We start from the raw sequence: 16,414 nt of genomic DNA on the forward strand, positions 1-16,414 counted from the left end.
CGCATCAAGGTAGATAAATCTCCGGGACCTGATGAAATGTATCCCAGGACGTTATGGGAGGTGAGGGAGGAAATTGCGGGTCCCCTAGCAGAGATATTTGAATCATCCACCGCTACAGGTGAGGTGCCTGAAGATTGGAGGGTAGCAAATGTTGTACCTTTGTTTAAGAAGGGCGGCAGGGAAAAGCCTGGGAACTACAGACCGGTGAGCCTGACATCTGTAGTGGGTAAGTTGTTAGAGGGTATTCTGAGAGACAGGATCTACGGGCATTTGGAGAGGCAGGGACTGATTAGGAACAGTCAGCACGGTTTTGTGAGAGGAAAATCATGTCTCACGAATTTGATTGAGTTTTTTGAAGGGGTAACCAAGAAGATAGATGAGGGCTGTGCAGTAGACGTGGTCTACATGGACTTTAGCAAAGCCTTTGACAAGGTACCGCATGGTAGGTTGTTACATAAGGTTAAATCTCACGGGATCCAAGGTGAGGTAGCCAATTGGATACAACATTGGCTTGACGACAGAAGACAGAGGGTGGTTGTAGAGGGTTGTTTTTCAAATTGGAGGCCTGTGACCAGCGGTGTGCCTCAGGGATCGGTGCTGGGTCCGCTGTTATTTGTAGTAATGATTTGGATGAGAATTTAGGAGGCATGGTTAGTAAGTTTGCAGATGACACCAAGATTGGTGGCATTGTGGACAGTGAAGAAGGTTATCTAGGATTGCAACGGGATCTTGATAAATTGGGCCAGTGGGCCGATGAATGGCAGATGGAGTTTAATTTAGATAAATGTGAGGTGATGCATTTTGGGAGATCGAATCGGGCCAGGACCTACTCCGTTAATGGTAGGGCGTTGGGGAGAGTTATAGAACAAAGAGATCTAGGAGTACAGGTTCATAGCTCCTTGAAAGTGGAGTCACAGGTGGATAGGGTGGTGAAGAAGGCATTCAGCTTGCTTGGTTTCATTGGTCAGAACATTGAATACAGGAGTTGGGATGTCTTGTTGAAGTTGTACAAGACATTAGTTAGGCCACACTTGGAATACTGTGCACAGTTCTGGTCACCCTATTATAGAAAGGATATTATTAAACTAGAAAGAGTGCAGACAAGATTTACTAGGATGCTGCCGGGACTTGATGGTTTGACTTATAGGGAGAGGTTAGATAGACTGGGACTTTTTTCCCTGGAGAGTAGGAGGTTAAGGGGTGATCTTATACAAGTCTATAAAATAATGAGGGGCATAGATAAGGTAGATAGTCAAAATCTTTTCCCAAAGGTAGGGGAGTCTATAACGAGGGGACATAGATTTAAGGTGAGAGGGGAGAGATACAAAAGGGTCCAGAGGGGCAATTTTTTCACTCAAAGGGTGGTGAGTGTCTGGAACGAGCTGCCAGAGGCAGTAGTAGAGGCGGGTACAATTCTGTCTTTTAAAAAGCATTTGGACAGTTACATGGGTAAGATGGGTATAGAGGGATATGGGCCAAGTACAGGCAATTGGGACTAGCTTAGTGGTATAAACTGGGCGACATGGACATGTTGGGCCGAAGGGCCTGTTTCCATGTTGTAAACGTCTATGATTCTATGGTATACTTAACTAGGAAGAGCGATTATTCAATAAACTGCTAAATAGAATGTAACCGACGTCAGAAAATAATACACAATAGTACAGAAAATAATGCTGATGTATACTTTCATTCTGAGGAAAACATAACACAGCTCTTAGATTTAGTTGGTGGTGATCACGGTCACGTTTTGGGATTTCCGATTCTGTCACTGAGGGATCTTAGTATATTACATGTTAAAAATGCTACTATTGAATGAAATTTAGCTCATGATTAAATCCCTTGATTAAATTTACAGGACAATTTCACAGGTTTCAGACAGGACATCTCAACCAGCATTGCTGAAGACAATAAAGATAATTTGACATTCTAGTCATTGTTCACATTCAGTGCTGCTGCAGCAATGCTATTCAGCTGACAATGGAGTCAGGCTTTTTAGAAAGAAAGAGAACTGTGAAACCTTGAAGCAGAAAGGCAGCAAAGTGCTCTAAGAAGAGTGACATACTAGAGAGAGGTGTTAGAAAATTAGCTTTATGTTGATCAAAACCACACATTGAAGTGAAGTAGAGTAGCTGTGTTCATTACTTTATATTATTATGCAAAGGCAAGTTGTATTGATGGAAATGATTGTAACTGTTCTTCTGTATGCTTAACTGATGGGAAATAAAACAGCTCAATGTTTCGCATCAAGTCTCATCTCACCAAGTGTTTGTTCAGCTCGCCTTGAGAAAAAATGAAGAAATACAGGCAAAAGTTATGAATATCTGGTCCAGATCACAAAGGGATACTATTGTTACATTCCTGGGTTATGCTATCATACAAGTAGATATAGCGCAGTGTGAGCCAACTCCTCTAAAGGACGCTCAGACTGCTTAAGGGAACAACTAACACCACTGAACCCAAGAAGGGATCTACAACAGATCTGAGTTCAAACAATCACCTTTTAAAATGAAACATGTTAATTAAGGAGTCTAAAAATAAAAGCAAATATTCTTGTACTGTTCTGAAGCCACATAAAATCACTTACTGAACATCACATCGTCCATGTGCACCAAATACGCACAATTCATCGTAATGATTCACTGCAGCAATAAAGAAACAAATGCTTTACAAGTTCACACATGGTGAGCCATGTGCACAGAATCAAACTCTAGTCCTTTAGCTTTCAGAGTGCGAGAAATCTTCTTACCTTAGCAACAGTTTCGTGAAGACTAAAGGAGGGATCTAAGGCCTCTATCATTGATGCGTCCTGAATTAGAAACGCTTCAGATAGAAATCCTGGCCCCTGTGAAAAAGCAGAAACAAATACAGCTGAGATAGTGCAATTAATGTGCTTGGTTGGCATTTGCACATCATTTGGAATGTTATACAGTGATGCCCCATTATATACTTCTCCAAACATGGAAGAAGCTTTATGGACAGTGATAAGGAAAGCTCATTACACAGTTTTAGAGGGTATTGTACATCACAAGTTATAAGGAGGCGATCGTCCTATTAATACTTTTGTGAGGTATAACAGTCTATTCTCCAAGCAGGATGGAAACTGAAAGGTAAAGAAAAATTAAATGCAAAGTAGTTCTTTTTCTCTGATTTGACAACCCAGAGTGTATACTTGCATAACACTACCTAAAAATAACATAAGCTACTCTGATTTTAAAGAGGCATTTCTTCATAAAAGTGCTGCAAGACACTGAAATTAGAGTAATTGAGAGACAAACTGAAAGCTCTATTTAGATGTCATAATTATTGAGGCACTGCTACATCTGAAACAAATGTTATGGAAAAGCTCAGATTTTTGTACCCTGTACCCAGAAGTCTACCATTTGATGACAGTCTGGTATGTAAATGTAGCCATCTGAATTTCTTGTATTTGAAATTTTTGTCAAGTTCCGCAGTTACACGCTAAGCAGGTCAGGCAGCATTGGAAGAGAAAGGAAGGTAGGGTTTCAGGTCTTATGACCCTTTGTCAATACTGAAAAAAGCGGCGCAGGGAACGAATCGGCCTGAGGCCCACGTAATATTGGGCCTCAGGCCTCACTACCATCAAGGCGGCGAGCTGCGGATACCTAATGGGCATCTCCAGGCAGCTCACTGGAGAAGAGGACTCTAAGTTCGGGGCACTGTGCTGCCAGCAGCAGCCCTCAGGTAACTCCTTAAAAGGGACTGGGAAGGATGGGCATTGGTCGGCGGCAATCGGGAAGTGTGAATAGCAGGTGGCGGGTGGATAGCAGAGGTGATCGTGTCGTGACCGGTGGGTTGTGGTGGCGGCGAGCGGGAGGGGTGGCGATGGCGAACGTCGTGAGGGGTGGGTTGTGGCAGTGGCGAACGGGAGGAGCGGTGGTGCGAATATGTCATGACGGGGAGGGTGGGGGGGCTGCGATCGGGGGCAGGGGGGGAGGGGAGCGGTGGCTAGCAACGGCCCATGTGGTTTGAATGCGGAGAGGAGCACTCCTGCTCGTCCTGGCTTCACATTCAGGTAAGTGTATTTTAAATACTTACCTTGTTTGTTGCGGCCTGCAGCGGTTCCTTTTAGGACCACCTGTTAGGCCGCACATAGACCTGTTTGCCTCAAGGCAACCCAATATTACAGAGGGGGCCTCAAACAGGTATTAGGCCCATTTTTGCCTGTTTCAGGCGTGGGCCCTGGACGCCCATTGTTTTGTACCTCCAGCTCATAATAAGCGTGCACTTCCTGCCTGCCATATTGGAGGCTTAGCAGGCCGATTTGCTCCCGAAAAACTAAGCCTTAAACTTTTCAGCCTCCAATGGAAGCATCTGAAAGGTGACCTTTTGGAGGTGTACAAGGGTATTGAAAAGGTAAATCTGGAATACTCCTTTAAAATTAAATTGCAAGAATAGGACAAGGGGATAGTTCAAACTAGGAAAAGGTAAATTTAGGACTGATATCGGGAAGTTCTTCTTTACACATGGAATGGATTTCCAGTTAAAATGATGGAGATGCAAAACCCTGGAATCTTTTAGAAATTATTAAATGTTGCAATAGGGAATGTAAGAATTTTCTGGACAAATAAACTAAGATGGGTCTCATCTGTAATAATCTTGTGATCGTTGGCTGGAAAACAGCAACTGAAAATGGTCTGGGTTTAGCTTGCGATCAACACTGAGCATATGTCCAAAATCCTGTTTAGTTTTTCTGGGGAAGGGTTGGGCAGGGCGGAAACATCAACAGCCTATTTGGCAATATGTTATTTTGTGGTTCCATAACCAAATTAAATATCTAATTGTAATTCATTATCCATTATTTTTACATTAAGCAATAAGCTTTATCCATATGGCAGACAGATTGTAGTATTGCCCATGTGAAATCTTGAATATACTCAATGATTTTACACCTGTAAGATCTATTAACATTGCATATGCAAAACCTTAATTCACTTTATGTCCTTATGATCTATGATCATGTATTATTTTCTCATTTACTAAGAATCACTACGTATTCTCCTGTTTACTGATGCAATAATAAAAAAAATTAACTACAAATGAAAAAAGCTAATGGAATTTACCTGCAAGATTAGTCACAAGGCTTTTCAGCATTTCAAAAATAGCATATACAGTTGTTGGAAGCCATAATATTACATGATAAATTATAGTAAACTTATTAATTATCCTAAGTTTTTCCATTGACTGTGCTAAGACCCAATTTTGCGATTTGTAAGAGTCTTTGGAAAGAAAATACAAGTTTCTGGAAGAGCCAAACTAATGGATGGAATTTGCTGAAATTCACTAAGGGCTTTTGAGTTACATTTTATAGTAACGTTAGTGTAGGAAAGTAATTTATATACCACATGTAAGGTGAATTACTTTTGAGTACAGTTTAACTCACTGAGTTCTGAAAGACACTGTCAACTCTCAGAAGTCACTTCTTTTCTACCTTGTAATTTTCATAAAAACATTTTTTTTTACAATTTCCAAATTTGATTATAGTGTGCAATTAGGAAAATGCCAAGGACCATAGAATATTTAATTTATAGACTAAACAATAATTAGCAGTCCTGCTACATTTTTAATTTTGAAGCAGAAATTTAGCCTTGAGCTTCCAAGGATTATTGAAGATAACACATTTGATATTAAGCAGATCTTTGGACCATGACTTTTTTAAACAACAAAGGGAAATAGATATGGAAAGCTACCTAGGTACACAAACAGCGAGTCTTGTCAATGTCTCAGCTGAATAGAGATCACCATTTTAGTTGCAGTATAGCCTGCAGTAATGTACTCTCTCACAGAGACACAAGATGACGAGGAGATAACAAGGCTTTGAGATGTAGCTTTGTGTTAACAACATGTATCTTACGCAGAGCCAATTAATCAGCAAAGTAAGAAAATTAAATACCACTATTTATAAAACTAGATCATGATGAGGGACATTTGAACAGAAGTGAACCAGAATTAAATAACCTTGGATTCAAGAACAGAGGGTAGAAATTTTGCTCCTTCATGGGGTAGAATTCTAGGGCAGGCGTGTTGCAGGAACCACAATTTAGGGTAGAACACAGATCGGCCAGATTTCTTCTACATTAACAAAACTGCAGAATATTCCAATAAAGGAGGAGTGGGTGCTTCTTCAGCTTGCCACATTTACAATGGACACTCCTGGCTACTCTCAAAATCCTGCCGGACGCACTCCTGATAGGTACAGTGGAACCTATGTTTGCTAGGAGCAGGCATAGATTCTGCTGTGTGCTCAACATTCCAGACTGGACCTAGGGAAGAATTTTTTAAAATTTAGCCACGCCTTTATCTGCAGGTCGATGTGGCCTCTACTTGTCCCACTCAGAGTGGACTGCGAAAAAATTCAGACTTTGGGTAGTACTGTTAGATTTCTTAGTGTGATTATCGTTTTCATGTCCACATTTAATTAGTTTTGTTTCACATTTACAAAATGGCAAGTAACTTATGCAAACTGTTGTATAACCTTTAAAACCTTTGTGGAAAATTGATGTCAAATTGTGCAGAACCAAATCAACAGCTGGTGAACGGTGAACTACAAAAATAAATTAAAACTGTAGAGATCAGAAATATTTGTTCTACATAATGTGGCTTACACAGACCAAGCTGTACACTCCTTGATAGTCTCTGGTTTCATTAAACGATCACGAGACATTTATGGTTGAAGGGGCAATTTGGCTCACGCCAGCTTATTCATCCGGAAAACAACCGACAATTCCCCTATCACAGCAGCCAACTGTTTCTTCAATGGCCTCAGGGGAACTCATACCAGCTGATCTCAGGAGGATCAATTACCCTCCTCAAGAAGTCCACTTGATTCATTAGGTGCAGAAGACTGAGAAGAACCTCGGTGGGCCCTTGCCAGGCTTTCTCTCTGTCACAGGGGCACGGTGCCACTCCGACATTATGACTGACAGTTTGGGATGGGCGCCACGGAAGCATCCTGGCAGGCACAATGCTCCCATCCTGGCCACGTAGATGACCACACTCCTGCAATTTGGCACAGGGTATGTGTCTTCAGACAGACGGTGGAGGAAGAGGGGGGCGGTGGAGAGGGGGGTCAGCTTCATGGCAATTGCGCTGGCAGAGTAGAATTCCCAGGAGCTATAGAGCCAGTGCTTTTACTGCTGGTTATATGAAACAGTGGTCCTGCTCTATTTTTCATTTTGCTGCAGGAACTAAACTCCAAGCATTTATCACTATAGTACAGAGTTAGCATGACAAATGAGCTCTCTATATTTTTTCAGATAGTGAGCCTCTTAGACAATGACAAGAAATACAAACTGAAAGCTATCTAATGTTGGGTACAGCTATATACTAGTGAACTTTAGTAGTGTTTTGGCTCACAGCCTAAAGTCCTCTAATTAATTCAGATCAATTGGAAATTGAACGATTTGCACGTTTCAAACACGGGTTATCTCTGAATATACTTTGATTCAGTGCCTGGATTTTTATTGGGAAAAAAATTGCTTTAGATTCTTTTTCAACTTGGACCCACATTCTTCGCTTCTTTTAAGTCCCGTGGTGCTAATTAATTGATTCATTTATCTGTCAGCTAAATATGTTGATCCCCTATAATTACAGTCTATGCATCCCACTGAGAACTGATGCTTTAGTATAATCTCATTGCCAATTTTCCCATTTGCTCTTTAGCTCCAAATGACTGTTTTATATTATATATACTACCAAAGCCCCTCTGGGATTGTTCATGAGTAGTCCTATAGTGTAGTTTCTGAGCCTTACCCCTGTCCAACTATAATCTAAATGTGACACCAATTTGCCCATTATTGTAATCCAGCAAATTTATTGCATCAATTTCCCACATCACTGACATAAGGTAAAAATATTACACATCTTACTGATAGTGAAAAATGCAGGCCTCACAGAAATAATATTTATAATAATGTTTTCTTACCACTTTACAAAACTTGCTTAATGATGCAAGAAATTTAGTTTGATTTTCCATCCCCAAAATCTCTTATTTTGAGTGAATTACATTATAATTTTGTACAATTTTGTCCTACTTTCCATGATGGAATTGCAGTACTGAAGTATTTTTATTTATTTGTAATTATTACACACATGTACTTTTGTCTATGAAATTTCAATATAGCTGCTCAAAGAAATTAAAGAAAATTATTTGAGTGATTTGATTGGTTGGTTTTGTGCTACTTACCGGTTTGTGAATGATACCTTGAAAAACAATTGAGTGATTTTAACCAATTGATTTTGTGGTGGTGACTGGTTATTGATCTGTAACTTTCCTATCTGTCTGGTGAATGGATTTGGCTTTTGATTCATTTCCATTTAGTCAATGCAATATTTTAACCAATCAGTATGTTTAACTTAACAGAGTTGGCAGTTTTCCTATCATGTTGTTTTTGCCCACCATGTCACCCCCTTTAAGGTGCATGAATATATAAAACTGCAAACAGAACATCAATCACAAGAACAATACATTTTTAAAGTGTTGTAAAAATGCTGCAACAAATGGAATTCTGAAATAAAAACAAAAAATGTTGTATTTCCAACATTTTCTATTTTTATTAGATTTCTAATGTTTCACAGTGCAATTAATGAAGACCTACTGGTCAGCAACTATTGAACGGTTATCCAGGCATGATAACATGCAATCTTGGTTGTAGTGACAATTAAGCATCTAATAACAACAGAATCACTATTATATATATATTTGTGATAACTGCAGACTATTACAACAAATAAGTACAAATCAGATAATGAATACATTCAATTACTTTTATACTTAATACTTGAAGCACAAGTCATTGGATTCATTGTGTTATCTGAGTATAGTTCCTTTTTGTTATGCAGGGCGAGAGTTCAAAGTTAATACAATAGGTTGAATCACACAGTGAATTATTTATGGTAGGTATATGTGAACAAGAAATGAACTGCTTTTTTGACAATCCATAAAAAACAACTTTTTTTGCTGAAGGTCTGTCAGACCTTCCATATCATGGAGAAAATATGTCAGCATAATATAATTGTCAAGATTGATGACAGCAAACACAGTGAAATAACACCATCACAACTACACTGCACAAATACCCAGGTTATGTGGTGAAATGTGAGACAGAAAGCTAATTAGAGGAGGAGGCAACAACCTCATGCTTTAATCATCTGTCTGTCTCCTGTTCCAGTGTAGAGCCTGCAATACCAAACATTATAGTCATCAGTAAATAGATCCAGTTGGTTCTTTCAAAGATGAACGTGACAATTGCTACTGCACAGCTAATTGCCCATATTCCCTCTGGAAAGCTGTGGGTTTGTCATTTGAATGATGACCATGGTGACTGTAACACAGCTGCCATCATTTCTTTCTATGTTTCTAACTTTGTTTCTGACACTGCTGAGATCATTAGTAGAGTTAACTGCAATAAAAGCATTACTGTGCCAACCAACAGGAGTGATCAGCTGTGTAGAAATATCAGCAATTGTTACAGGGCTGGTAGTCCTAATCCAACATTGCAACAGGGTGCTACGGCATTTCTTTTTATGATTTATGAACAACTCATCATGAGATAGTTGCTAGAGAGAGAGGTTTATTGTACTTACCTGTAATAATTGGCCCGATTTTAACTCAGGCCAGTTTTCAGCAGGTGAGTAGCTCTTCTTGGCTTCACAAGGAAAGTTAAAAAAAGGTAAATAATAGCTTACCTTTTTGAGCCTCTTTTGGCCCAGATTCTTTTTGCTGGTGATTTGGCCTGGCGGGAAGCTCACTCCAGCTCCTGCTCAGGCTGCCAAGTTAAAATTGCAGCAGGGTCCCGATGATGTCATTGGGAACCAACATGCATATCTAAAAAAGGAGCACGCTTGCTTTGTGTGTCTGGCCTTGCTACCTGCAGGTTAAAATCCCAATCGGTTGTTAATTGTATCCATGTGATTTATATCAATTAGTGCTTATTGTATTCAGATGGTACGTATCAATTGGGAACTCTCTCGTATCCATTGAGAAGAGAGCTGATCTAGGGTGTGGGGATGGTAATGTGGATCTCTGTGAATAAAGGCTTGAAGCAACTGAAGACAAGTCTCTAGTATTCTATCCTTCACCACCTGGCTATCCAGTTTAGAACAACGGTCAGCTTCCAGCAGCTCCAGGGCAGATAAGTAATCTGGGCAATTTTAATTGCACGCCCTCCCTGTTTCCATCAAGTGGGTAGGGTTAAAATCACCCCCAATGATTTCAGCAACATTACAAAAAGAAGACAAAGATGTTACAGCCAACCAATTGAACAGAAATTGTCACAGAGGAGATTTCTTCCTTCTTAGCTTTTTAATGCATAAATATATAAAAACAATAAATCAAAAATAGAAAGAAACCAACACAAACAAAAATATGAAATAAAATATGCAATTTCAAGGAAACAAATCTGAATAAAACAAACTAGGAAATATGAAATATATAAAAACAATGCAAAGACATAAGTTAAACCAAAATACTAAATAAAATATAAAATAAATATTGAAACAACACATCAAAAGGAATATAATGTAGCACCATGTACAGGTTGCAGGTGCTCCTTTGCTATTTCTCACATGGTTTGTATATATTATAGTTGGGGCATTTCGGGGTGGTGTTGAACAGAGATAGGATACTTCCCCAAAGACAGCATCAAGCCACAAAACCTATGAACAAGTCAGTATACAGTGTTACAATTCAGGCTCTTCCCACTCTGTTGATTTTCATCATACTATATTGTAGTTTCCATAAGTGGATTACATCCCCTATGTGAAGATTATGGTTCTTGACATGCTGCAAATGTGAGCTGTGTGTCCTTTTTACCAAGATACTTTGCACTGAATTTTGCACGGATTTCCCACCATTCACTCAACAGGCCAGATTTTGCTCTGAGTGGCAAACGAATGGCGGCCGCCATACGTTAGGCTTGAACTTGCCCATAGACTTTTCATGGGCTTTTGCACTGCAAGTTCCCCTTATCAGGTCCTGAAGCCAGCGGGGTGCCCTCTCCAGGGCATCTGGGACCTGTGTGAATGGGGCAAGCTGCCGTGTATCCCCTTAACCAATCATAATGAAGCATATTAATAAGCCATGCAGACACAGAACCAGGAAGTGTAAGTTAGAATAGTTAATTCAATGTCAAATCAGTTACAGAGAGTGAAATAAAGAGAGGGTGAGAAATATTGAATGAAAAGGCAGAGATAAAAAAGACAGAAAGAAAAAGTAAAAAAAATTAATTTTATTTAAAATGTCCAACAACGATTAAAATGTGAAGGAATGAGACTCCACACTTGTAAAAGTAAATTTTCAGTGCCAGAGAAGTTGTATGGCGGTCATTAAGACTTATCATGCCATTAAAAGTTTGCTTAGACTTAAAAAAACTTGATGTACCTTTTTCTGGCAAGATTATTTCATTTCCATCAGGGCAGTAGAGGAACTTCACGTTGTTGCAGTCATTTCAACAGTGAGATCTCCCCGTGAAGCTTCTGGAGGAGCACAGCATATGGCACAGCAACTTCCGGATTTCCGCGTTTAACTGTGCAAGTGCAGTCACCGGAATTTGCTGTCCAATAGGCACTGAAATAACAGTGAGAGCTGTTAGGCTCGTTGTTATTTTTAGAGCAAAATCTGGCCCTCTTCAATATGTGAAAAAACACCATGATGTCAGGCTGTATTATTCAGGCAAAAACTACACATTGGATTTATTTAGAATAGGATTAGGGTTACACAGATGTAAAAGAATACATCAAAAGTCCAACAGTATGAATACTTACAAACTAACAAAAGTTGAATCTGTCCATTAAATCTTTTAAAAAATCTTCGATAGAGCATAATTCTCTTACAGTCCAATGAACTGCAAGATTTCCTGATCAGACCAATCCAGGTATGGTAGCATAGTGGTTATGTTACTGGACTAGTAATCCAAAGGCCCTGACTAATAATTTGGAGACATGGGGCCCGATTTTAGCAGGCCTGCGGGTTCTCGGCGGATGGGCTAGCGGGCGCGTGGGTAACGCGCCCGGTGAAATTAGTGGGTTTCCCGCGCGATTGTAGCATCCAAACCACTAATTGGATCCACTTACCTGCTCCTCTGGGTTCCCCGCTGCTGATCTGCGCGTCGGGCGGGCTGCACATGCGCAGTAAGATCTGTCAGCTGGAGGCGCTCTATTCAAAGGGGCAGTCCTCCACTGACAGATGCTGCAACCAATAGCAAAGATGACAGCATGGAGCAGCCCAGGGGGAAGGCTGCTCCCAGTTTAATGATGCCTCACTCCAGGTATCAATACATGGGGTGAGGAGGAGGGGGAGGACAGAGATCTTCTCCCGGCGGGCGGGAAGAAGCAGCCTGCCTCCACCAGCAGGAAGGCCTGGCTCGAGGTGGCAGAGGGGGTCACCTGTGCCACCAACATATCGCCCACCTGCACACAGTGCAAGAGGCGCTCCAATGACCTCAGTATGTCAGCCACAGTGAGTACATGTAATCTTTCCCCTACACTCCGTCTGCCACATCACTGCCCCCACCCCACATCTCCTTCGGCACTGCCAACACTACTCTGTCACATCACCCCTCATACCCACTCAAACCCCATCCTCATCTTACCTGCACCTACTCACCACGCCAGTACTCACCCCGCCACTACCACTCAACCCAATCCTCATACAATCTCATGGCTCTATCCCATACTCACCCTCTCGTGCATCTCTCTCACGGCCAGCCTCAATCAACCTGCCACCACCTGTGCTGCAGCCACAGGGCATGCATCACACATGTGCAGTAGGCAGCGTAAGGCAAACGTGTCGTGAGCATGAAGGGGATGCACAAGGGTGTTTGAGGGTTTGTCATGGTTGTTACTTATATTGAATTTCAGAACAACTCACATCACACATTACATTGGCACCACTACTGCCATGTCTTCGCGAATCCTGTCCGGTTTGTGCAATAATGCCCGCTCCTGGGTATCACTATGAGGACCCACCACTGATGCCACCCATTGTGTCACTGCAGAGTGGGTGTAGGTGTATTTGCAGGGCTCTTCTGCGCAGACGACAGAGACATCGACGATGTCCCCGGTTGCACCCTGGAAGGCTGCGGAGGAGAAGTTTGGGAGGGCAGTGGTGACTTTGACAGCGACAGGTAGGAAGATGGTGCACGTGCCAGCCAGGAGCAGCTCGGCATGAAAGAGGCTGCAGATGTCCACGGCTACATGTCGAGTGACTCTGAGCCTCCGTGTGCACTGCTGCTCAGAGAGGTCCAGGAGGCTGAGCCTCAGTCTGTGGAACCTGTGGCGAGGGTAGTGCCCTCTGCGACGCATCTCTCTCTGCGGCTCCCTCCTGCTGTACAGGTGGATGTGTCACAGCACTCTGTTGTGGAGCTCCACGTGTCAGAGGTGGACGGCGTGGATGGCGAGGCTGGTGATGCTGTTCGCCCTCCGAGGAGGTCATGACTGCAGCTACGGCGGCCCCCATCCGCAAGATGTACATCTAAGGGGGTCCGCAAGGTAGGTACATGTCTCCGGACCCCGGGGTAAGTGTGCAGGTTGGTGACTTTGACCGTCAGGAGGAGGGTGGTGGAGGCCAAACTTTGTCCCAAGTGACAGAGTGGCCTCCTGCAATGGGTGAGGGTCTCCCCGCCCCCAACCTGTCAAATGGACCTTTGCAGCTGCCACAGGCTGACAGCTGCAACACGTCCATTCGAGCTGGGAGTGTTTCCCCCAGTGTGGGAAACAGTCCCATGTTGTTCCAAAATCCCACATAGTCCCTTAATCAGGTCAGTTAATGACCTGAAATACCTAACTAAATATTGTCAAGTGGCATCCCGCTGGCTTTAATTGCCTGCGGGATTCCCACCAGCGGGGGCTGCGCGCGCACGCCGGCGCGTCAGTGGGGAACCCGGAAGTGGGCGGGATCGAGGCGGGCTCCGGTCCCACTCCTGGATTTCCCAATTTTCGGGGCCCCCCGCCGAGAACGCACCCAATAGCGGGTGGTAAAATCGAGCCCATGAGTTCAAATCCCGCTATGGCAGCTGGGGAATTTAAATTCAGTTAATTAAATAAAATCTGGAATAAAAAGCTAGTATCAGTAATGGTGACCATTAAATTACCGGTTTGTTGTAAAAACCATCTGGTTCATTAATGTCCTTCAGGGAAAGAAACCTGCCATCCTTGTCCAGACCCTCAGCAATGTGCTTGATTCTTAAATAGCCTAGCTACAATCCTGCTACAAAAACCACACGGACTGCAGCAGTTCAAGAAGCCTTGCTTTCAATGCCTTGCCAGTGATGCCCACAGCCCATGAATTAAAAAAAAGACAAATGTTCCTGCCTTCTGCATATCGTCAATACATTGCCTTTAGACACAACTGAAGCTAAATTGATGATATGGCAGGCAACTTATTGTACATATTTCCTATCAACAGGCCTCTGGATATAGAATTATCAAATCAGAGCAAGGGGTTCATATCCCCTGTGTGTATCAATTGGGGCTCTCTTGTATCCATATATAAGAGAGCTTATCTAGGATATGGTGTGTGTAATGTTGATCTCTGTGAATAAAGGCTTGGAAGCAACTGAAGACCAGGCTCTAATATTCTATCCTTCACCACCAGGCTATCCAGCTTGTAACAACTGACACCCATTGTTTGCTTTACTTAGGTATTTAAACCTGTTTAGAAGAAAGCTCATCTCAATGGCTCAGCAACTAGAGAAAATTAACACATCTGTTAGCTTGTATTCTTTCGCACCTATCAGCCAATAGAAACTATTCCCTGTCTGATTATAATTTACAAATAAGATACCTATTTTTTTTTTAAAAGATCAATAATTTGATTAGTTTAGAGTTCAACACCTATTGGAGCTATAGTCCAGCCAACCCGGATGCATTCCCTAGAGTAGATACAATGAGCTTCCTCGAGGGATATCACTGGCTGAAGTTGATTTTAAATTCATAGTATAACGACCTAAGATTTTATAGGAAAAAAGATATAATGCAGACATTTTATGATATGAAGCCAGATGGAGCTTTGCTAATGTCGGTGGTGAGGAAACTTTTAGAGACAATAATCCAGGACAAAATGAATTGGCACTTGGAAAAGTATGCGCTAATAAATGAAAATCAGCATGGATTTGTTAAAGGAAAATCGTATTTGACTAATTTGATTGAGTTCTTTGATGAAGTAATGGAGAGGGTTGATGAGGGTAGTGCAGTTGATAATGTGCATATGGACTTTCAAAAGGCATTTGATAAAGTACCACATAATAGACTGGTTAGCAAAATTAAAGCCCATGGGATTAAAGGGACAGTGGCATCGTGGATATTAAATTGGCTAAGGGACAGAAAGCAGAGTAGTGGTAAATATTTATTTTTCAGACTAGAGGGAAGTATACAGTGATGTTCCCCGGAGGTCAGTATTAGGACCATTGCTCTTTATGATATATATTAATGACCTGGACTTGGGTATAGAAGGTATAATTTCAAGTTTGCAGATGACATGAAACTCAGAAATGTAGTAAACAATGTGGAGGACAGTAACAGACTTAAGGAGGTGTTCAAAATCATGAACGGTTTTGATAGAGTAATAAAGGAGAAACCGTTTCCAGCGGCAGAAAGGTCGGTAACCAGAGGACACAGTTTTAAGGTGACCGGCAAAAGAGCCAACATGAGGAAACATTTTTTTTTTACACAGCGAGTTGTTATGGTCTGGAATGCACTGCCTGAAAGGGTGGTGGAAGCAGATTCAATCGTAAATTTTAAAAGGGAGTTGGATAAATACTTGAAGGGAAAAAGTTTACAGGGCTATGAGGAAAGAGCAGGGGAATGGGACTAATTGGATAGCTCTTTCAAAGAACCAGCGCAGGGACGTTGGGCTGAATGGCCTCCTCCTGTGCTATGCCTACTATGATACTATGAGAAATATATGCACAGAAATATAGGTCAGTGTCATGTACAAAGATATGGTGCCATATGATTGCATTTTTTTCCACAGTTGAATGTAGATTTATGCTAGGTAAGGCAATCCAACATTTCAATCCCTAATATGAGACATCTATTACTATTTCAAAGAATTGTATGAAACATACATTTCTAATGCAGAATATCATCTTGAGCACAGTAGGATTCCCTGTGTTTACCTGCTTTTAGAGTTTATAAAAAAAAAGAGGCACATCTGCAAGGTTCCCTTCATTCCAATATTTCCATATTCCTGCGGCTTCATTTCCAATCTCTGATTTTTCACTCTTCAAACATTCGGTCCGTTGAACATATTGGTTGTTGTCAGTGTTTAAGCTAAGATAGAACATTTCAATTTCTATCATTTAAATCATCCATATCTTAGTTTCTTTTTAAAGCTTTTCGTTAAGTCTTATCTCTTGCTTCTCCTGGCATAGCAACCTAAACCTGATTTGTGACTGGG

General features: G+C 41.5%; 1 protein-coding gene across 6 annotated transcripts in view; it reads right to left on the minus strand.

Moving 5' to 3' along the window:
- LOC137331497 (inactive N-acetylated-alpha-linked acidic dipeptidase-like protein 2) overlaps nucleotides 1-16,414 on the minus strand; it is a 715,700-nt gene that overhangs the window by 97,942 nt on the left and 601,344 nt on the right. For all 6 annotated transcript variants that reach the window (XM_067995331.1, XM_067995330.1, XM_067995327.1 and 3 more), the window contains one exon: nucleotides 2,747-2,842. In XM_067995331.1, the coding sequence (XP_067851432.1) occupies nucleotides 2,747-2,842 (96 nt within the window). The remainder of the gene's footprint in view (nucleotides 1-2,746; nucleotides 2,843-16,414) is intronic.

The sequence above is a fragment of the Heptranchias perlo genome, chromosome 13 (genome assembly GCF_035084215.1).
Source record: "Heptranchias perlo isolate sHepPer1 chromosome 13, sHepPer1.hap1, whole genome shotgun sequence".
Classification (NCBI taxonomy): domain Eukaryota; kingdom Metazoa; phylum Chordata; class Chondrichthyes; order Hexanchiformes; family Hexanchidae; genus Heptranchias; species Heptranchias perlo.